The 23,174-nt window shown below is 43.0% G+C and overlaps 1 protein-coding gene across 1 annotated transcript in view; it reads left to right on the forward strand.

Moving 5' to 3' along the window:
- The first annotated feature begins 847 nt into the window (after positions 1-847).
- The window catches only part of LOC149277329 (lysine-specific demethylase 4B-like), a 98,551-nt gene continuing 76,224 nt past the window's right edge, over positions 848-23,174 (forward strand). Inside the window, exons 1-4 of the mRNA XM_089503046.1 lie at positions 848-985; positions 14,620-14,795; positions 15,369-15,483; positions 22,910-23,103. Coding sequence (XP_089359172.1) covers positions 848-985; positions 14,620-14,795; positions 15,369-15,483; positions 22,910-23,103 — 623 coding nt within the window. The remainder of the gene's footprint in view (positions 986-14,619; positions 14,796-15,368; positions 15,484-22,909; positions 23,104-23,174) is intronic.

Consider the following 23,174-nt stretch of genomic DNA (forward strand, 5'->3'; position numbering starts at 1 on the left):
AAAATGAGAGAAGAAAATCACAGCAACATTGAAAAAAAGCTTTTGTCCCAAAATGTAAAAAGTAAGAAACAGTCTTGTCATTACGGGGTTAAAATTTCTTTAAATATTTTAGTAATCACATTGTGATTATAATTCTGGGCTCCATTGACTTGCATGGTTGAATGCAGTACCTGTTTTCAACCTGCAAGGGGAGCCACAGTTCCCAAGAGGGTATAGATAGACCCTCTGGAAAACTTTCACTTTTTTTTTTTTCTCCCAAAGGACATCTTGCGAGTGGCACAGTCTCACAGTGGCGGTTGTGATCACTCTTCGGAGTGGTCACAGTGTGTCCTGGGGTGGGTGTTCGGTGTCACTGAATGCCTCGCTATCGAGGCATTTCAGCAACACCATTGAAGTTTCGGAGGCAATAGCATTATGATGAGTGTGTGTATTAGTGTATGGTGTTAGCATGTGTGTACATAAGCATAAAATGTTAGCGTGTGTATTACTGAGGTGTTTGTGAGCATTAAGATGTTAGCGTGCGTTTGTTACTGTATGGTGTTAGAGTGTACATGTATGTTAGTGTATGGAAACCAAATTTGTCTGCCTGTGCAGTATATGTATTTCATGTAAAATGGGTATTGTGGACAATGTTCATTTTTTTGAAAACATTTTTGAAAACAGCTTGTTTTAATATTACTTATCTGGTATATTCATGTATTTGTAGAAACGTATATATAATGCATCAGTAGCTGCCTTTATTTCAATATCTAGTGGAGTGTGTAATACATATTTGTGTGTGTTAATGTTTCTTCTGTTATTAATAAATGTATTACTTTTTTAGATATCGTCTAGTGAATCATTCATCATGGAGTCAGAGGCACCTCTGCAGAATCCCAGTTGTAAAATCATGACATTTAGACCCACCTGGGAGGAATTCCAGGATTTTGGAAAATATATGGTGTACATAGAATCTCAGGGTGCACATCGAGCTGGCTTAGCAAAGGTAAAGCAATGTATTTATATGTCTATTGCAGAAAAGGGAAAAAAGGTAAGCTCTAGGCTTCTGTTTTTGTCTTCTGGTGCTTTTAGTTTCTTTTTCCTGTTTTTATATGGTACAGATGATATTTAGTGTAGGGCTCCAACTAACGATTATTTTCATAATCGATTAGTTGGCCGATTATTTTTTCGATTAATCGATTAATCGGATAAAAAAAATGAATGTACATTTTTCATTTATTTAAAATAATTTAATAAACAAATGATGTTAAATACAAACGCAGAATAAAAAAAAAAAACTGATAAAATGCATTTATTGTCTTTATTTCCCAACCAGCCCCCCCAATTTATGCACATTTTAGCACAGGCTTGCCACGCTGCCTCCCACATATACCACTCCACGCTGCCTCCCCCATATACCACTCCACGCTGCCTCCCACATATACCACTCCACGCTGCCTCCCACATATTCCACTCCACGCTGCCTCCCACATATGCCACTCCACTCTGCCTCCCACATATGCCACTCCACGCTACCTCCCACATATGCCATGCTGCCTCCCACGTGCACATTTGAGCCCAGGCTTGCCACGCTGCCTCCCACATATGCCACGCTGCCTCCCACATATGCCACACTGCCTCCCACATATGCCACACTGCCTCCCACATATACCATTCCACGCTGCCTCCCACATATACCACTCCACGCTGCCTCCCACATATTCCACTCCACTCTACCCCCACATATGCCACTGTGCCTGATACGCCTTATACCCCCTGATACACCACTCCATCCTCCCCAGACATGCCACACTGCCTCCCAGACATGCCACGCTGCCCTCCCCACATATGCCTTATATATCGTATATGCCTTATACCCCCAGATATGTCTCTCCATCCTCCCCAGATATGCCTTATACCCCCAGATATCTCATAGTCCCCTCAGAGTCACAGACCTGTTCGCATCACACTGACACCATACTTTTATAAATAAGTACTGGGTTAATCTTCACTGCCCCCAGGATTTAGATTCCCCTTAGTCTGCCCCCCTTTACCTCTAACTGCGCCTTAAGTTAACTTTATTAAATTAACCCTCAGTCCTCATCATTAAATTAACACTAAACACCCCATTAACCATAGCTACCCCTAAATTAACCCTAAAGACCCCCATCAACCACAACAGCCCCTAAATTAACCCTAAACACCCCATTAACCACAACTGCCTCAAATTAACCCCAAACACCCCATTAACCACAGCTACTCCTATATTAACCCTAAACACCCCATTAACCATAACTGCCCCTAAATTAACCCTAAACACCCCATTAACCACAGCATCCCCTAAATTAACCCTAAAGACCCCCATCAACCACAACAGCCCCTAAATTAACCCTAAACACCCCATTAACCACAACTGCCTCAAATTAACCCCAAACACCCCATTAACCACAGCTACTCCTATATTAGCCCTAAACACCCCATTAACCATAACTGCCCCTAAATTAACCCTAAACACCCCATTAACCATAGCTGCCCCTAAATTAACCCTAAACACCCCATTAACCATAGCTGCCCCTAAACACCTCATTAACCATAACTTCCCCTAAATTAACCCTAAACACCCCATTAACCATAACTGCCCCTAAATTAAACCCCACCTCCCCTAACTTTCAGCAGCCCAAATATTAATTTTATACTTACAGTTAGATGAGTGTCACAGCCATGTGGTTCTGGGAGAAGGAAGGGGGCGGGGCCAGTTGTCACAGTGATTACAGGGAGGGACTGGTAAGTAGGAGCTGCTGCTGTGAGTCACTGAAACGGTTTATATAATGAGGGGTATTTTTCAGAGCGTTTGCTCTGAAAAAACCCTCATTTTATAATCGATAAAAATCGATTCAACTAATCGATAATGAAATTCGTTGGCAACGATTTTCATTATCGATTATTATCGATTTTATCGATTAGTTGTTGCAGCCCTAATTTAGTGCATTATATATCGTTGTCCAAAGTGATTCCAGTTACACCTCTCTGATGAAGACTGTGAAGGCTTGAAGCATTCATCCGTGGTATGATCACACTCTTGTGCAGAGAGAATTTGCCTTTTTTTAATCGGTTCTTGATTGGATTTATATAATATACGGATATAGATTTTTATCCCCAAGATCTGTTTTTGGGACTGTCTTGAGCTCAGTGTGTGCAGCAATTTAACTTTTGTCTGTTCTCAGTTGAACTAGTCTCTCTCCCCTGTGTGTGTGTGTATACATATGTTTAGGATGCCAAGTTTTCTGATTCCCCTGACCACAATCTTATTTTTACACATGTAGGTTTTTGCTTACCAAAACCACTTGTTAATTTTCCCAGGCTGCTTCCTGTCCAGAAGCTTGGCTGGATATTCATGTAATGGGCAGTGTGGCTGCCTGCCTGGTAGTCGCCGCCCCCCCCAACTACAAACACACAGAGAAATTATTTTTAAAAAGATGTATTTTTTTTTAATACATTATTACTGCCCGATCGCTTTAGGTCACTAGTTGGGTCTGAAACACTAAAAACACTCTTGAAAAATGTAACTATAAACCCAGGAAAGGAGAGACACCAAAATCTACTAAAAAAAATTGCCCCAAATTCCAGGGAAGGAGCAAAAATCATGCCATGTGTGCACGAAAATAGATTTATGGTTGTTGTGGTCCACTTTGGTAGGTAAGTGGGGTATCTTTGAGGTCCTCGGACTTTCGGGGAATATGTATGTTAACAGGTTCACCAAGAGAGCTGTAGTAACCCTGCTATGTGTACCCAATAAGTAGACACACAACTACCTTGAATTGAGTACAGCAGGAATGAACAGTTTATTGTTGTAAAACAACACCATATAGCCACAGAACTTCATTAACATAAATCAACATTGATAAACAGGTACATGTAGACAACCCAACCTTTAATCCCCTTTAGCTACTGAATCTCCCCCTGGTAGCCATCCTGTTAATGGGATTAGTTTACACAATGGAGTTCCTGCCTGTTTGGCAGCCAGACTGGAGCCATCTCTGAGTACCTTGGGGCCTTGTATGACAGGTCATTCTGTCACATATCTCCCCTTTTAAAAAGAAGACTGAACTGGGGCCAGACCCCAACCGGGTCTGCATCCAGTTCAGTCGGGGAGCACAGCTCCGTCGCTCCTAGAGTTGTGGATGCAGGGGGCTGGCAAAGGGCACCTGTCCCACTAACCAGTCCTGGGGTGCACTTAGAGACTGGGGAGTTCGGGTCCCAGACAGGGACAACAGTCCCACTCGCCAGGGCAGGGAGACAGGGTCCATAATCTGCGGGTAGCAGGCTTGCTTCCAGTCCTCTCCAGGGGCCCCAGTGATGGACAGTTCCGTCACACACTCCATCACATATCTCCTTTTTCTGGGGGAGACTGACGTCTGCTAAGACCCCACACGGTTTGACTCCAAAGTCAGTCTGTACATCTGGACCACCACTGCCAGCCACAAATTGGTACTCCCCAAAACAATTTAACAAAGGACCAGTACTCACCCAGCCGCACTCTGCTTCTCCCAAATAGTGTAACTGCCGCTGGGGAGAAGGGCCAAATGTGCCTTCTCCCTGGAGTCCTCTCAGCCGTTGGGGAGAAAACAGAGAGGCTGGGGTCCCTTCCATATGGGGTTCTGGGCTGACTGCTCGGCACCTATGGGGGCTGCAGGTGGCGACCATAGTCCAATCCACCTGCATAGTACAAATGTTTGTATGATCCTCGGCGAGGGGAGGAAAGCGACATGCATCCCGTCCTGTATACTCCATCTGCTGGGGAGAGATGTCGATCTGCCTCTCTCCCATTGCCAACACTTCTGCTAGGGATACAGGATCCAGAGAAATCACCACCTCTGGGCAATATCGCGGGGGTAAAGCCAATGGAGCTGGGGTCACAGAGGGGTGCGTGCAGAGGCCAGCGGCACTCTGCCCCGACGGCAGCGCTTCAGCTGCATTTGTAAAATCCAGGGGCACCACCAACTCTATGGCTGCCTGACCGGACCCTCCTTGGTTACTGCGGTCAGGCTTCGGAACAAGTGGAAGGGGTGGGCAGAGGCCAGCAGCGCTCTGCCTCGAAGACAGCAGTTCAGCTAGGGAATATGGCTTTGACATGCAGGGGGGGTCTTTGGCTTGCTGCTGGTATACCCGCTGGGACGTTTGCAAGGAGTTTCCCGCCGCTGCCGCCAATGTAACGGGTTCACCAAGAGAGCTGTAGTAACTCCCAGAGATCACCCACATGTATCCTCCTCTTGTCCCCGGAATCACTTCCAGCACCAGCCAGCATGCGCACATTGGGTACACATAGGAGGGTTCCAAGAAGTAGACACACAACTACCTTGGATTGAGTACAGCAGGAATGAACAGTTTATTGTTGTAAAACATAGACTGATATAGCCACAGAACTTCATTAACATAAATCAACAATGATAAACAGGTACATGTAGACAACCCAACCTTTAACCCCTTCAATCCCAGGGGTTTTTGGTACCTCAAAGCCCAGAGCAATTTTGCCATTTTTGGGGTATGTCGGTTTAGCGATGATTCTCTTTTCCTGTGAATAGTGTACCCATGTAAACTATATATTGTTTTTTCAATGAGAGATAGAGCTTTCGTTTGATACCGTAGTTGGATGATTAGCTGAAAATTTAGAATGAGAAATTTAGTAAAAACTAGCGAAGATTAGAAAAATAAACTAATTTTTTTTTTTACATTTTCCCTCTGAATCCTCACAAAATTAGGTAAAGTGATGGGAAAATCCCCTCCAAGTTTATCAATTCAGGTGTCCTGATTTCAGAAATACCTAATTTATATAGATTTTCCAGACTTTCCCAGCACCAGGGAGCATACTATTAGGTGTACAATTTTGTATAATTTTTATGCCTATGGCTTAATGGGTTTGGGGGTTGTGAACGGGGGCAGGAGGGTTATACTGGCTAGATGTTATGCTAGGGCAATGGGAAGTAAGGTTTTTTTAAGAATTTTTTTATTTTTTTTTATATATATATTTTTTTTTTAGTATTATTTATATTATTATTTTAATGATTTATTTCATATTATTTTTAAATGACTAACCGTTTTTTTTTTTTTTTCCAGCTTTTCTGTTACAGGGGGAGTGAGAGAGATGGTTTCTCACTCCCCTCCCCGCGATCCCCCTGCACCGATCACACTGTGATCTCTATGCAGGTCCTCACAGACCTGCATAGAGATCGCAGCGTCTCTGTGCCTCATCGGAGGGCAGGATATCCCCGCAGTGACGCAACCCGGAAGGGAATGCCCGATCGCGGGTTTCAAACTGCGCGAACGGGCAGTTTACAGTGTAACAGCTTACCGGCTTTCATGCCGGAAGCTGTTAGAGGCGATCGGACAGCAGAAAGCCGGCAAAGCCGGCTTCTGCTGTCAGTGGGGAGTCCAGGCTGTCAAACGACAGCCTGGCCTCCCGTGCAGCGGCAAGGATGTGTCCCTGACGCTGCACGAAGGGCTGGACGTACCGGGATGTCCATAGGGGTTTCTTAGTGGGCGTTTTTTGGACGTCCCGGTACGTCTATAGGGGATTGAAGGGGTTAATAAAAAGGACTACAATTTCACTTTTGTGAGCATTCAGAGGGAAAAAAAAAAAAAAAATAGCTTATTTTTCTAATCTTCGCTAGCTTTTACTAAATTTCTCATTATAAATTTTCAGCTAATCATCCAACTATGGTATCAAAAGAAAGCTCTATCTCTCCTTGAAAAAACAATATATAGTTTACATGGGTACACTATTCACAGGAAAAGAGAATCATCGCTAAACCGACATACCGCAAAAATGGCAAAATTGCTCTGGGCTTTGAGGTACCAAAAACCCCTGGGATTGAAGGGGTTAAAAGGTTTGTAAACAAACATAAATATAAAACAAACAGAAACGCCTTGTTCTCTGAGCACTTACTGACAAATATCAACTAACTATCATTGGGCGGCTTACCCGCTACCAACAAAAACATTTAGCACAGACCTTTTCCTTTAGGAACAGTTCAGTAGATTCTTTTTGGAGAGAAATGCAGTTTCACTCACTGCTTGTCATTTTTCACCTGAATAACTCACAGGGCTCTTTTTGTAGCAGTCCCCTGCTGCTCATTGCTAACAGGTGAGTAACTATCTGGGATAACCAGAACTCCTGGACTGGCTTCATCACCTGCTGTATGTAAACTGTGGAGTGGAGCACTGGCCCTCCCTTCTCTCCAAGTGCTCTACCCCAGGGACCCAAACTTAACTACAGTATTACCATTATTTTGTGGGTAACAAAACATTCTCCCTGGGGTTATCAAATACATTGCACTGCAGTATTTTGTGAGTAATATATATGTTATCCCCCACCATGCCCTGTTCCCTGTCACAAGTTGTATTGGGTTGAACTGAAATATGAGACCTCTACTATGTTTTATGAGCAAGTGCTAAAATTAGCTAAAAATCCTGACATGGAAAGAGTTAAAATACGGGATTGCGGCGTTTTCGTGACCGTGGATCCGGGTAGGAAATCCCTTCCCGGAAGAAAAAATGCTAAAACAGCTTAGGAATCAATCGGAATCGCTTCCTAAGCATAAATGGTGTTGCTGACACGCCTCGATATCGAGGCATGTAGCGACACAACCCCCCAACCCCGATAGCCTTGTGATTGCTCCTAAGAGCAACCACAAGTGCCATCATGCAATTGACGTTGCCGCCATTCACAAGATGGCGTCAACAATAGAATTATGAGTTCACAGATGGTTTATCCAGACCCTCTTGAGAACTCTGCATTCAACCATGCAAATTCCCCACTGTCACCAAAAAAATAAACAAAAATAAGTTTTTTATGAGCAAGTCCTACAATTCACGCTATAGCTTGACAAAAATTCCCGCATGGAAAGAGTGTAAATATTGGCATTATAAATGCCCATAGGATGCCTAGTTTGAAAAAAAAAATGTATGATTTGATGGGGTAAATTGAATTGGCCGGCTTCAAAGATGTCGCAAATATGGGACGTGGGCACAGACTGACCAGATGTCTAAATGGCAAAAAAATACACACCTCACAAAGGTGGCCTTTTACCTCCCAAACCCATGCATGTGGATTATGACTGCGCTCAGGAGATGATACTGAACACATACTGTGTGTCACGCACAGCGTATGGTAGAACCTGTAATCAGGTAGAACAGCGTGTGAAAGTCCAATAGACAGAACACCAGAGTCTAGTATAGAATAGCCAATGAGCAAGCCAAGGTCAGGAAGCCAGAAGTCAGGATCGTTGCAGGGTAAGCCGGGGTCAGGAAGCCAGAGGTCAGAATCGTCGAGAGGAAAGCCAGAGTCAAACACCAGGAAATCGGTAACAGGAACAAGCCGAGTCGGTAACGGGACATCAACAGGAACGCGTACTGAGAAGACACTATGCAAGATAGGTACAACCATCAGAAGGCAAAGCTGAAAGGTTACTGAGGCTCTTAAATAGGAAGAGGAAGTCCAGACATCAATTAGTGTTCTCCCGCCATAATTTCAAAAAGCCGTTACGTCACTTCCGGTCCGTGGCCATTTTGGGATTGGCGAGGTCTCAAATTCTTAAAAAGACCGGTAGTACCGGCTGGCGCCACTAGGTGGCATGCAGAACGAGTACACGCGGCAGGTCCGGACCGGGTTCCAGTAGACGGCGGCCGCCGTGTGGAGCTGCGGGGTCTTCCCCGTCCTCGCGGCGGCAGAAGCTGTCTTGCAGAGGAGGGAGGTCTTCCTCTCCTCCGCGGCTGTGGCTGTTGTGGTAAGGCGGGGGGTCTCCCCCTTCTCCGCGGCGGTAGAGGCTGCTGCGGCAAGGTGGGGGGTCTCCCCCTCCTCCGTGGCAGCTGATGCCGCTGCGGTGAAGCCGGCGGTCTCCCTCCTCTCCGCAGCGGCTGAAGATCCGCGGACCAGGAGGAACCGGCAGCCAGGTACGTAACACTGTGGTGTTTGAAAAATTTACTACCGTAAAGTTTGACAAAGGCTGGTGGTAAAATTAGTGCATGGAAATGGTTAAAATACCAGCAAAGATACCCGAAATAGCACATGGGGCAGAATGACCAGCTTTGGGGGAAAAATGGTTTTGAAATGGCAAAACGCTACTGGTACTTGCACCATAACGTGAAGAAAAAAAGCAAAAAAAAAACAAATACATTGGGTATTTCTACACTCAGGACAAATAGAATCTATTTAGCAGGTTTTTTCATTAGTTTTTTTTAAGTGAGAGTCTTTTTTAACAAAAAATCACCATATTTTATCACTTTTTTAATAGTAATTAGATGATATGATAAAAATAATAGTATCTAAAGAAAGCCCTGTTTGTCCTGAAAAAAACAATATATAATTTGTGTGGGTGCACAAAATGAGAGAGAAGAAAATCACAGCAACACTGAAAAATGTTAAGAGCCATTGACCCACAATGTACAAGTAAGAAAGTCTTGTCATTAAGGGGTCAATGAAGTAAATACAAAATTTGCAATACATACATATGTATACATTTGGTTACATTCAATGTATGTAGGAGACATTGTCTCAGAGGAAGAGATACAAATAACCCCATATGTGAGTGCAACTCCCTTTTTATTTTATCCCCTTAAGGACAATGGGCGGTCCCTAAACCCATTGAAAACAATGCATTTTGAGGCTGTACATGTACGGGCTTTGTCATTAGGGGGTTAAATCTTCAGTGTTATTTTTTAATCAAGGATTTTTTTCTTTTTATTACTACCTAAAAGATATGGTGGTACATTTTGGGATTACAGTAGATATAACCTCTTAAATGTCAGTAAATAGTGTGATCTTTCTATCCCCAAAAATGTCTTTTAGGTTGTTTTTTTTACCTGGCAGAGTGAGACAAATGTTTCAATGTTTTAACAGAATAGCAGGATGAGACAATGTATTAAAACTGCTTCTGTCCACAAAAAAAGTCTATGTATAAGACGGACCTTAATTTTGGGGCCCGAAATTTGAAAAAAAAAATGTATTATCATAAAATTCATACTCATCCTCATCACTCCCATCCATTAACTGCCCATAAATTAAACCTGAAGACCCCATCAACCATAACTGCCCATAAATTAACCCTAAACACCCCATTAACCATAACTGCCCCTAAATTAACCCCCACCTCCCTTAACTTTCAGCGGCCCAAATATTTTATACTTACTGTTAGATGAGTTGCTGTCTGAGCAGTGTGCATGCTATAAGGAAAGGGGCGGGCCAATCAACAGTGAGTCAGAAAGGGGCGGGCCAATAGGCAGTGGGACTGCAGGGAGTTACTGGGAAGTACCGTAGTAACTGCAATCTATAACCACTGTATAAGACGCACCCAGTTTTTAGACCCCGCATTTTTCGAAAAAAAGTGCGTCTTATACATGGGGAAACTGTTTTGCTTTTTGAAGCATCTGTTGGGGCCCATTAAATATATTTTGAAGTAGAGATGCATGTTATTCATATTTCGCCCTGTAAGTACCATGTCTGTCGCAGCCTCTAGAATAAGGTGACCTGATTTTTAAAATTAAATCCGGAGACATTTTATTTTTTAATTGGCAAATGGTAAAAAAAAACATTTTATAAGCAAATATTCTTCAAACTATATATGCAGTGTATTTAGTATGGGTTTATGAAGTGATTATATGATATATTCGTTATTTCTCACATTTTGTCCATGAGATAAAAAAAAAAAAATACTGAGGATTTTGGGCCTTTTCATGCAAATAAATAAAATAGACAGAGTCTTAACTCCTTGGCATCGATGTGTACTGGATAAAGAGAACATCAGTGTTCGGCAAATTACATAGGATAAAATTTTATATCATGGGATTGGGAGTACATCAGTACACTAAAAAAGTAATCATACATGGAACACCTGAAGTCACAATTTAGTGCTAATCCTTTGTAATAAAATATGCAGATTTAAATAGCATAAATAACACAAACCCTATACTTTTCCTCACTGATTTCTGGGCCTTATTCTGGATAAGTAAGAATTAAATAGTTAAATTTATCCCTACAGTAGGTGCCAGGAAACAGATGACCAAATACACACACACACACACGTTCTGCCACACCGACACTAGGGATGCACCGAAATAAAAATATCCGACCGAAAAAGTCAGGAAAATTCATCATAAAAAAAACATTACAAGTAGGGCTGAAACAACTAATCGATAATGAAAATCGTCAACTATTTTCATTATCGATTAATCGAATCGATTTTTATCGATTTATAAAAATTATAATCCGACCTCAAACAGAGATCGGATTATAACACTAGAATCCAGATCCCCCGCAACGCTGCAGGGGACTTGGATTCCCCTCACTGTCGGCCGGTCTCTCACTTCCGTCTCTCTCCCCCTCCCATACACCCCTCTGACTCCTCCTCCCTCCCATACATCACTCTGCCTCTCTACCCGGCTCCGTTAGCCGGGTAACCTAACCGGGGGCAGTTTGGTAAATAAAAAAAATTTAAACAAGGCTTTTTTTCTCATAGTTTTTATTAAATATGAAACAAAGTTAACATATGAATTAATATTTACTAATAACTTTGTATTAAAACCTAGTTTGAGAAACACTGTGTTTGGGTTCTTGTAGCTTTTATTATTATGTTAGTAAAATAAGAAGGTGAATAGAGAGGCCATTGTGATAAACAGATGAAAGTGTAAATTGTACGTTTTTTATTACATTATTTGAAATTGAAAATTTTTTTTTTTTTATCCGATTAATCGATTAATCGAAAAAATAATCGGCCAACTAATCGATTATTAAAATAATCGTTAGTTGCAGCCCTAATTACAACACACCAAAATTGGACAAAAAATCAATTTGTGTATATATATATATATAATATATATATATATATGATTGCTATTAACAAACATATATATTCAATACCGCGATCACACTCTTATCATGCACAAGCAGCCAATACATGCACATCACTTACAGCCTTCCTGTGCCATGCCCCCCACTTACACATCCATGCTATCACACACACCATTCATTCTGATACTAATCATTCACAGATACTCATTAATTCCGTCAATTACGCATATTCGTTCATACATCCTCCCCTACCCCCTTACCGGAACTGCAGATTTCCCGGTGCCGCTTGCAGACTTCCGCAGGGGCTGCGGCTTTCCTCTGTGTTGCTCGTACTCCGTGCAAACAACTTCCCTTGCCCTCCCAGTGAAAGCCGGGTCAGAGCAGAATTATGTTACGTAAAGTCATGTGACTCCGCTGGGTTCCTGCTTTCCTTGATGTAAGCTTCAGGGCCCCTGCGGAAGTAAACATTAATCCTGCCCTGTATCAGGGGACAGTGTCCTCAATCTGGGGACTGTCTCCGGAAACCGAGGATGTCTGGTCACCCTACTCTATAAGTCACCTGTCAGAACAATCATTAACCTATATGCTAATGACCTGACCAGCTGCATCTGCTTACCTGGGTGCATCTGTCCCCCTTAAATACCTGCTGATTCCTAAATTCTGAGCCTTTGCATTGCAGTTTATCTGCTTACTGCCTGACCTAGAGTGACCATGTTTTATGTCTGCCATTTAGGGACACACTATTAAGCACATGAGATTACACACACAGGTGTGTATATTATATATAACATGCGTTTTTAACTACGTAATATGTACTTATTCATTAATGCATTCTCACAAATTCATTAATTCTCACTCATTCACACAATGTATCCACACATTCATTCTCTCACTCATTCACACTCTTTATTTCAATATTCTACCACCCCCTTTCTCACTATCTACCCTCTCCCCCCCCCTTTGTAGTTCACTTACCTTGTAGAGGTCCTGCAGTAGAAGTGCAAAGCCTTTGTCTTGCTGCTCTGCCACGGTGCAGGAGTACCGAGCGGTTGCTAAAAACGTGTTCTTGAGTGACCGATTGGTGCCCCTCTCCTCTTCGTCAAAAAAAGGCGTTGTTTCAATTCAGAGACAATGCATTGTCCTGGATTGAGGCTACCTGGGAATTACAGCACTGTTCCGAGTCACCCTAGCCTGGCCTCATTCTCCTGGTAGCAGCATTTCTGATTTACCCGTTCTGGTCTGGCTTGCTTTTGACTTCATTCCCTGATTCCTAATTTGGCTCTTTTACTGCCCATGTTGACCCGGCTTGTTCTGACACTGCTCCTGGATTTTGATATCGTCTTTCTGATTGTGAACCGGCTGGCCTGACTAAGTCTGCCTTTCCTGAGGGCTCCCTGCCGTGTGTCCAGTGCCTGTGTGAGGGCTTTCAGCGGTGTGCCCTGTCTGAGCCTGCATTTCATTTGGTCTGTCTGTACCTTCCTCCTGGTAATGATGCATTGTGGGGTAAAATCTAAGCCTCTGATATCCATTGCAACTGTGCTCCTGCCTGACCTGCTTACCCGAGCCCTGACATATAGTTGTAATGAGTGATCTTTTTATATTAAATGATTATATATATTTCAAAAATTAGTGGGCAGTCACAGTTGAATAAAGACCTGTCCTGAAGGGGCTTGAACATGTTATGTCACAACTAAAACAGAACATGCTTTCAGTGTGTTTTGATATTAAAAACTCAGTAAAGGTTCTTACATCGTGCACACATTCACCGGCTGCCAGACAGGAAGATCCAGGTCTCCTGCAGTGCTGTGGAGGATCCTTCTCTCTGGCAGCCAATGAACGTCTGCGTGATGCAAGCAGATAACCTCCGCTGCTGCCTGCACTTCCTCCGGGGCTTTTATGAACCCCCGGCGGAAGTGGCGAGAGGCAGCAGAAGTTGTCCATGCACATTGCACAGATGTCCGCTGGCTGCCCCCGCTAGACACCAGGGAGTCTGTGGATGCATTGTTAAGTCGGGGGGGGGCGCAGAGTGGCATATCAGGGGTGCAGAAAGCATATCAGGAGGCATAGGGGCATATCTGGGGGGCAGAGTGGCATATCTATAAGTAAGATGCATTATGAATTAAGGGGGGGGCATACAGTGGCTATTGGTTTTCTGTTTGTATATATCCTATGCTGACTGTATACTAGAAACCAAAAAATGTTAATACATGTGTTCCTGTTCATTAGATAAAATACTGTTTTTTACTTTTCCACTAACGTGTATTTTTTCTTTACGAATACATTTTTCTTTAAAATAGCACCAAACTTTAAGGGTACATCTTATAATCTAGCAATACGGTACTTTTGTGTGGGGTATTGTGGGCTGCTAAACAGAAGATGTACGCTTCACAAAATAAATTTGAAAATTTCAAGCTTGGAAAAGGCAGCGGGAAAAGTTAGGGTTTTCAAATTCAAGATGCATTAATATATTTTGTGTTATTTTGGTCAACTGAACTTGTTTGGGGACCGTTTTCATTGTAAAATGTTAGATTTTGTTTTTAAATGTAGGATCATCAAAATGTTGATGGAAAAAACTAAATATCATTTTATATGGGTGCAGGAAAACTTAAAATGTTAAATTATGGTTAAGAGGAACAACGGTTTGATATTTTTGAGGGCTTTTTAAAATAAATTATGATGCTAAAATGGCACATTTTAAATTAAGACAGGTTAAGCATTATAAGTTATTTTTGTGAATTTCGGCACACCTTATGAACAAAGTAAAACGTATGATGACATTAGACAATCTAACACTGCAGGTGATTCCTCCAAAGGAGTGGCGCCCCCGACGGACTTATGATGACTTGGATGAAATGGTGATCCCAGCCCCAATTCAGCAAGTGGTGACTGGTCAGTCTGGACTCTTCACTCAATATAACATCCAGAAGAAACCTATGACTGTGGGGGAGTACCGGAAATTGGCAAACAGTGACAAGTGAGGGATGGGAAAACTGGGTGCAAGTTTTACTCTTCTGGCAACTTGCGATTGTGTAGAAAACAATTGTTTTTAGTTTTTGAAGGTTTCATATTGCTGATTGAGGTGTAATTTTGTCTGATTAAAGAGACTAATTTCTTTTTATGTTTATCAGAATATCTTTGTACAAAAAGGAGCCACAATTTTCTTTAAGTCGGTGTATAAATCAGATTGGTTTAGATCAGTTAAGTTTAAAGGCCCATTAATGTCTTGCTATTTATGGTTTTGTAGAAAAGAAAACTAATAGAACCTAAAACCACACAAAAGCCATGATACATGTAAAATTAAAAAATATATATATTTAATGTACAGTGTAAAATATTGCTAGAAATTGGTGTGTGTGTCTAAAGAGATGTGTGTTCATGTGTACAGTAACCCTTGTTATGGATATCTTCTGTGGTGCTAGATCTGAACTGTATTTAATTGCATCAGTTTGTAGTGCCTAATTAATTCCTTTGCCAGTGCACAGTGAGGGGTATCTTATTGAAAATTTGTCTTGTACATACAAATGACAAATTTTCTTTGTATTCCCAGGTACTGTACTCCTCGACATCAAGATTTTGATGATTTGGAACGCAAATACTGGAAGAATTTGACTTTTGTGTCCCCAATATATGGTGCAGATATTAGCGGATCCCTTTATGATAGTGTGAGTTACTTTTCTCATCTTCCCCCAGCAGCACATCACGCTTTCCTTGGCCACTGTGAGTGTATTTCTGTATGTACAGTATCTCACAAAAGGGAGTACACCCCTCACGTGTTTGTACATATACACCCCTCACGTGTTTGTGTATGTATATATATATATATATATATATATATATATATTGTGATCCTGCACCCACACAGGGTACCAAACAGCACGGTCCTCTAGGGTATTAACGCCACATCTCAGTTAGGTAATCACCCACGATTTATTTGTAGTCCACGTATGAAGTTATTTACAGGATTACATAGAACACAAATTCCCTACAAACAAAAGCCTAGCTCGTCTGAGCGCTTACTAACATATAACTCCCTCACTACTAAGGGTCTAAACTAAAACAAAACGTAATCCCACCAACCTCTTTGATGGTCTCTTTTGTGCATAGCAAGCTCTGCTGCTTCCAAACAAACTCTCTCTCCCCCTCTGTCCAACAGGCCAGGGTATATTGCAGTCAGTGCAGCTAATTACCTGCAGCTGACCAGTGCATTGGAGTCAGCTTAAACTCCCCGCCTGGAACCCGTGTCAATCCAGGTGCATGTAAACTGCGGGGTGGAGCACCAGCCTGCCCTATATGTCATATAAAACCCTGCAAAATCGAGGGGGAATGTATACCCCATCCACGACAACACCCCGCACCTTGTTACAATATATATATATATCAGGGCTTGACAAATTTGTTGTGAATCTAGGCGCCAGGTAAAAAGTTAGGAGCCAGGATTTTTTTAAACTAGCCGTTGGTTAGGAGTGATCGGATCATGATCAGCCCACTTACTAAACTCACAGCGTTTGACCTGGAAGCACCCTGGACTTTCAGGTCAGTGCTGTTTTTTTTTTTATTAATTTTTTATTTTTTTTTAACTCTTTCGATGCTGATGTTCCATTGGAGCACAGCATTGACTGATATTTAGTCCCCACAAGCTTGTGGGGAAAAGTTAACCCCTGCAATGCCACGAATGTGTCATACACAAGTGTGGCATTGAAGGGGTTAACGCTGCACTGTCGCTCTCATGGAGCGATCAGGCAGCAGGGGGGTGTTGGGGCTGGTGTCCACACTCATGTGGAGACCAAAGAACCTTCTCCCCTGTCCCTGAAGCTGCCTCTGGTAGCTGGGACTCAATTGCTGGTCTATAGACCAGCCATTGCAGGGAGGGGAGTCTTTGATGACTGCTGTAGGCTTCCATGCCTACAGGAATCATCAAAGGGCTTGTGGGGGCTCGTTTTTGCTGTTGCTGGTCTGCCTGGGCTTCCAGGCAGACCACCAGCAGCAGAGCCCCGTACAAAACGGGAATTAACCCCTAAATGCCGCGATCGCGGCATTGAAGGGGTTAACGCTGCACTGTTGCTCTCATGGAGCGATCAGGCAGCAGGGGGGTGTTGGGTCAGGAACCAATCAACACACAACCCCCTTCCCTGAAGCTGCCTGTGGCAGCTGATAACACGATTGCTGGTTTTGCAGCAACCGCGGTTTCAGCCTACAGGATCACTCCGTGGGATTGATCTCAGGCTCGGGGGCGGGCTCTGAGTGGCTGTGCTGTCTGCCCAGACTCCTGGGCAGACAGCAGCAGCAGCGCCCCCGTGTGGTTACTCAGCCTCTTACATCCACATTTTTTTATGGATGTAAGAGGCTGACAAAACCTAGGCGCCAGGACAAAATTCTCTGTCGCCATGGCGACCTGGCGCCTGGGATTTGTCGAGCCCTGATATATATATATATATATATATATATAATATAATTTTTAATTTTTTTTTTACTCACAAAGTCCATTGCACACCATTCCAAATATTCCAAGCCTGGTGCTAGTAACCAGCAGTTTCCATACAAAGCACTCTCAAAGGATGGTCAGCACTCCAGGTCTTTAAGTTAGCAACTTCTCTTTATTCAAACAAAGTTGACATTTCAGTCATTGCAGACTTTTATCAGGACAGCCTGATGTCTCTCTCTCCCTCTCTCTTCATATCTCTCTCCCTCTCTCTTCATATATCTCTCTCTCTCTCTCTCTCTCCCTCTCTCTTCATATCTCTCTCTCTCTCCCTCTCTTCATATCTCTCTCTCTCTCCCTCTCTTCATATCTCTCTCTCTTCATATCTCTCTCTCTCTCTCTCTCTCTCTTCATATCTCTCTCTCTCCATATCTCTCTCTCTCTCTCTCTCTCTCTCTTCATATCTCTCTCCATATCTCTCTCTCTCTCTTCATATCGTTCTCTCTCTTCATAGCTCGCTCGCTCGCTCCCTCTCCCTCTCTCTCGCTCTCGCTCGCTCGGTCTCGCTCGCTCTCGCTCGCTCTCGCTCGCTCTCGCTCTCTCCCTCTGGTCACATGACCAATTATATGACACCTTTTCCAAGATTATCAATTGGGCCATGAATCTCCACAGGGGTCCTGGGAAGATGACACCTCTTGCCAGAACAGATACAGAGGCCATGCACAAAGAAACACATTTAAATCAACATCAGATTAACCCATTGAATGCTAACTCAAAGGAATTAACCACCTATGCTGGATTACCCTTCCATGCATCCACTACATCATAATCATGACAACACCCCTAAATGGAGATGTCCAAATTTCCCCTGCCCGGTGTCATGTGACTCGTTAGTGTTACAAGGTCTCAGGTGTGAATGGGAAGAAGGTGTGTTAAATTTGGTGTTATCACTCTCATACTGATCACTGGAAGTTCAACATGGCACCTCATGGCAAAGAACTCTGACGATCTGAAAAAAAGAATTGTTGCCCTACATAAAGGTGGCCTAGGCTATAAGAAGATTACCAAGACCGTGAAACTGAGCATACAGTGGTTTCATGGACAGGTTGAGTGCACATGCTCAGCGTCCTATCCAGAGGTTGCCTTTGGGAAATAAACATATGAGTACTGCCAGCATGGCTGCAGAGGTTTAAGGGATGTGGGGGTCATCCTGTCAGTGCTCAGACCATACGCTGCACACTGCATCAAATTGGTCTGCATGGCTGTTGTCCCAGAAGGAAGCCTCTTCTAAAGATGATGCACACAGTTTGCTTAAGACAAGCAGACTAAGGACATTGATTAGTGGAACCATGTCCTGTGGTCCGATGAGACCAAGGTAAACTTATTTGGTTCAGACGGTGTCAAGCGTGTGGCTGCAACCAGGTGAGGAGTACAAAGTGTGTCATGCCAACCGTTAAGCATGGTGGTGGGAGTTTCATGGTCTGGGCTTGCATGAGTGCTGCCAGCACTTGGGAGCTACAGTTCATTGAAGGAACTATGAATGCCAACATGACGCAGAGCACGATCCCCTCCCTTCGGAGACTGGGCCGCAGGGCAGAATTCCAGCATAACGACCCCAAACACACCTCGAAGATGACCACTGCCTTGCTAAAGAAGCTGAGGGTAAAGGTGATGTACTGGCCAAGCGTGTCTCTAGACCTAAACCCTATTGAACATTTGTGGGGCATCCTCAAATGTAAGGTGGGGGAGCGCAAGGTCTCTTACATCCGCCAGCACTGTGATGTGGTCATGGAGAAGTGGAAGAGGACTTCAGTGGCATCCTGTGAAGCTCTGGTGAACTCCATGCCCAAGAGGGTTAAGGCAGTGGTGGAAAATAATGCTGGCCCCCGAAATATTGAGACTTTAGGCCCAGTTTGGACATTTCCACTTGGTGGTGTACTCTCTTTTGTTGCCAAGGTTTAGACATTAATGGCTGTGTTTTTAATTACAGCAAATTTACAGTTATACAGGCTGTACACTTACTACTTTACATTGTAGCAGAGTGTCATTTCTTTAGTGTTGTCACACGAAAAGATGGGGTGTACTCATTTTTGTAAGATACTGTATATACTGTTGTGTGAAAAAGAAAGTACATCCTCTTTGAATTCTAGGGTTTTACATATCAGGACATCATAACAATCATCTACGTCTAAAAATTAAGTAAATACAACCTCAGTTGAACAATGCTGCATGACATACTGTATTTGTCGATTATAAGACGAGGTTTTTTTCAGAGCAAATGCTCTGAAAAATACCCCTCGTCTTCTAATCGGGGTCGTCTTATAATCAGACCTCAAATAGAGGTCTGACTATGAGACTAAGATCCAGATCCCCCGCACCGCTGCAGGGGACCTGGATCCTTCTGTCTCCCCCCCATTTAACACTCCCCCCCCCCCACACACACACACTTACCGGTGCTTCCAATTTCCTGCTGTATACCGGGGCAGCGGGTTGACGTCCACGTGATCCGGGTAGACAACTTCCGCTGCAGCCGGAAGGAGGGGTGGCTAGCAGCGGGGGTTGTCTGCGTCCATCGCTCAGACCTTCCCCGGCTGTCAGAAATCAGAGTTCAACCCCTGCTGCTAGCCACACCTCCTTCCGGCTGCAACGTAAGGAAGACTGCTGCCCCGGTATACAGCAGGAAATTGGAAGCACCGGTAAGTGTGTGTGGGGTGGGGGAGTGTTAAATGGTGGGGAGACAGAAGGAAGACTGCTTCCCCGGTATACAGCAGGAAATTGGAAGCACCGTTAAGTGTGTGTGTGTGTGGGGGGGGGGAGTGTTAAACGGGGGCATAGGGCATTTCTGGAGGCAGAGTGCTCTATGAAATGCCTTTTAACCCCCTGAACGCCACTCTGCCTCCTGAAATGCCTTATACCTCCCTATATGCCACTCTGTCCCATAATATGCCTTTTAACCCCCTAAATGCCAGAGTGGCATATAGGGGTATAAGGCATTTCTGGAGGCAGAGTGGCACATAGGGGGTTAAAAGGCATATCATGGGGCACAGTGGCATATAGAGGGTTAAAATGCATATCATGGTCCACAGTGCCATACTGGAGTGGCAAGCCTGGGGGCAGATGTGCGTAACTGAGAGGCAGGTTGGAAAATACAAGGAAATAAAAACAAAAAAATATTTTTCTCAATCATAGCTTTTATTAAAAAATGTAATAGTTTACATGAATTAACATTTATAATCAGGGTCGTCTTATAATCGAGCAAATACAGTATTACACAGTTTCATGATTTATTCAACAAATATAATGCCAAAATAAAGAAGCCATGTGTGGAAAAACTAAGTTCACCTCCACATGATTCAATAGCTTGTAGAACCACCTTTAGCAGCAATAGCTTGAAGTAATTGGCTTTAGAATGACTGTATCAGTCTCTCACATTGCTGTGGATGAGTTTTGGCCCACTCTACTTAACAATGTTGCTAAAGTTCATTGAGGTTTGCGGGCATTTGTTATTGCACAGCTCTCTTAACTTCCCACCACAGCTTTTCAATCAGGTTGCTGTCTGGACTTTGACTGAGCCATTGCAACACCTTGATTCTTTTCTTTTTTTTTTTTTTTCAGCCATTCTGTTGTAGATTTGCTGGTGTGCTTGGGATCCTTGTCCTGCTACATAACCCAATTGGCCAAGCTTTAGCTGTCGGACAGATGGCCTTGCATTTGACTCTAGAATACTTTGGTATACAGAGGAGTTAGTGGTCAGCTCAATGACTTCAAGGTTCCCGTGTCCTGTGGAACATCGCCCCTCCACCACTTTGCTTGACAGTTGATATGAGGTGTTTGTGCTTAAATGCTGGTTGTTTTTTGCCAAACGTGGTGGTGTGCATTGTGGCCAAACATCTCCAATTTGGACTCTTCTGTCCAAAGGACGTTGTTCCAGAAGTCTTGTGGTTTGTTCAGATGCTACATTGCAAACCTAAGATGTGTTGCCATGCTCTTTTTAGAGAGAAACCTTTCCAAATAAACCGCAGTTGTTCAATCTGTCATGAACTTTCACATGACATCCACTGCTGGGAAGATTGGCAAATGCCTTTGTGAATAATCTTTCTTTCTGTGGAATGATGGACTTTGAATTGTTTGAAAATGGCCTTATAACCCTTCCCAGATTGATGAGCAGCAAGAATTGCTTCTCTAAGGTCAATGCTGATGTCTTTCCTCCTTGGCATTGTGTTAACACACACCTGAATGCTCCAGATCAGCAAACTGCTAACACTTAACCACACATGTCTGCTACTTCTTAATTCCTATGGAAGTAGTAATGGTGTGATTTTCTTACATGGCTTCTCAATTTTGGCTTTATTTTATTGAAGAAATCATGACACTGTAATATGGCATGTAGTGTTATATTTACCTAATATTTTGACCTGCAGAGGAACAGATTTTTATGATGACCTGATATGTAAAAACCATAGAACTCAAACAGGGTGCACTTTTTCACACAACTGTATATGTATGTGTGTGTGTATGTATGATACCGTATTTGCTCAATTATCAGACAATGTTTTTTCAGAGCAAATGCTCTGAAAAATACCCCTCGTCTTATAATCTAGGTCGTCTTCTATTCAGACCTCAAATAGCTGGGGCCAGGCTGCTTACCGGTGCTTTGGTCGCGAGCAGCGTCTCTTGTACTAGCAGGAGAACAGGAACCCAGCAGAGTCATCACATGACTCTGCCACCCTCCTCCTTCCTCTGGGGGGCGGGGCCAGAGAAGTTGCTCTCACAGCCGGGCCCCTGCAGAAGTCTGCGAGTGAGAGATCTGCAGTTCAGGTAAGGGGTGGGGGAGGGTTTATGAGCAAGTATGTGTATAAGGGAATTATTTAAATGTGTGTGCCTGTGTGTGAATAGCATGGATGTGTAAGGGGGGTGAGTAGCATGGCATAGGCAGGCTGTAATCACACTCCTATCATCCCCATGTTCCAGCATGTACTGGCTGCCTGGGCTTGATAGGAGTGGGATTGCTGTTATCAAAAAAATAATAAAAAAAATAAATAAATATATATATATATATATATATATATATATATATATATATATATATATACACACACACATCCAGATATGCCTTTTAACTCCAGAGTGGCATATAGGGGTATAAGGCATATCATGGGGCAGAGGGCATATAGGGGGTTAAAAGGCATATCATGGGGCACAGTGGCATATAGGAGGGTATAAGGCATTTCTGGAGGCAGTGGCATATAGATGATTAAAAGGCACATCATAGGTCAGAGTGGCATATAGGGGGTATAAGGCATTTCTGGGGGCAGATGTGCATAACTGGGGGGGGCGGGTTGGCAAATAAAAGGAAATAAAAACAAAAAATATTTTTCTCAATCATAGCTTTTATTAAATATGAAAAAATAGTTGACATGAATTAATATTTACTAGTAAAACTTTTTTTTCCTATAGGGTAGTGTTATAGTCAGGCTTTTTCTTTTTTTCCTAAATTAATATTTAGATTTTGGGGGGGGGTCGTCTTATAATCGAGCAAATACGATATATATAAATGTATGTATAATAAATATATACCTGTATTATATTGTGGCTGTCATTGTTGAGTCACTTATTAAACTTTGTACCATTTCTTCATCTTTTTCCTTCTTTGTCCCTCAAATCGACAGGATATCAACCTGTGGAACATTTCAGGGTTGAACACCTTGCTAGACATGGTGGAACATGAGTGTGGAATTATCATTGAAGGAGTAAATACACCATACCTGTACTTTGGAATGTGGAAGACTACGTTTGCGTGGCACACAGAAGATATGGACCTATACAGCATCAATTATCTCCATTTTGGTGAACCAAAATCCTGGTAAGTGGTTTGTGGTATACTGATAATCTTTAAAAAAAAAACAAAAACAAAAAAAAACAAACAGGCGAGAA

This window comes from Sceloporus occidentalis, unplaced genomic scaffold, assembly GCF_023333645.1.
Source record: "Sceloporus occidentalis isolate IW3139 unplaced genomic scaffold, rSceOcc1.0.p SCAF_218, whole genome shotgun sequence".
NCBI classification, from domain to species: Eukaryota; Metazoa; Chordata; class Lepidosauria; order Squamata; family Phrynosomatidae; genus Sceloporus; species Sceloporus occidentalis.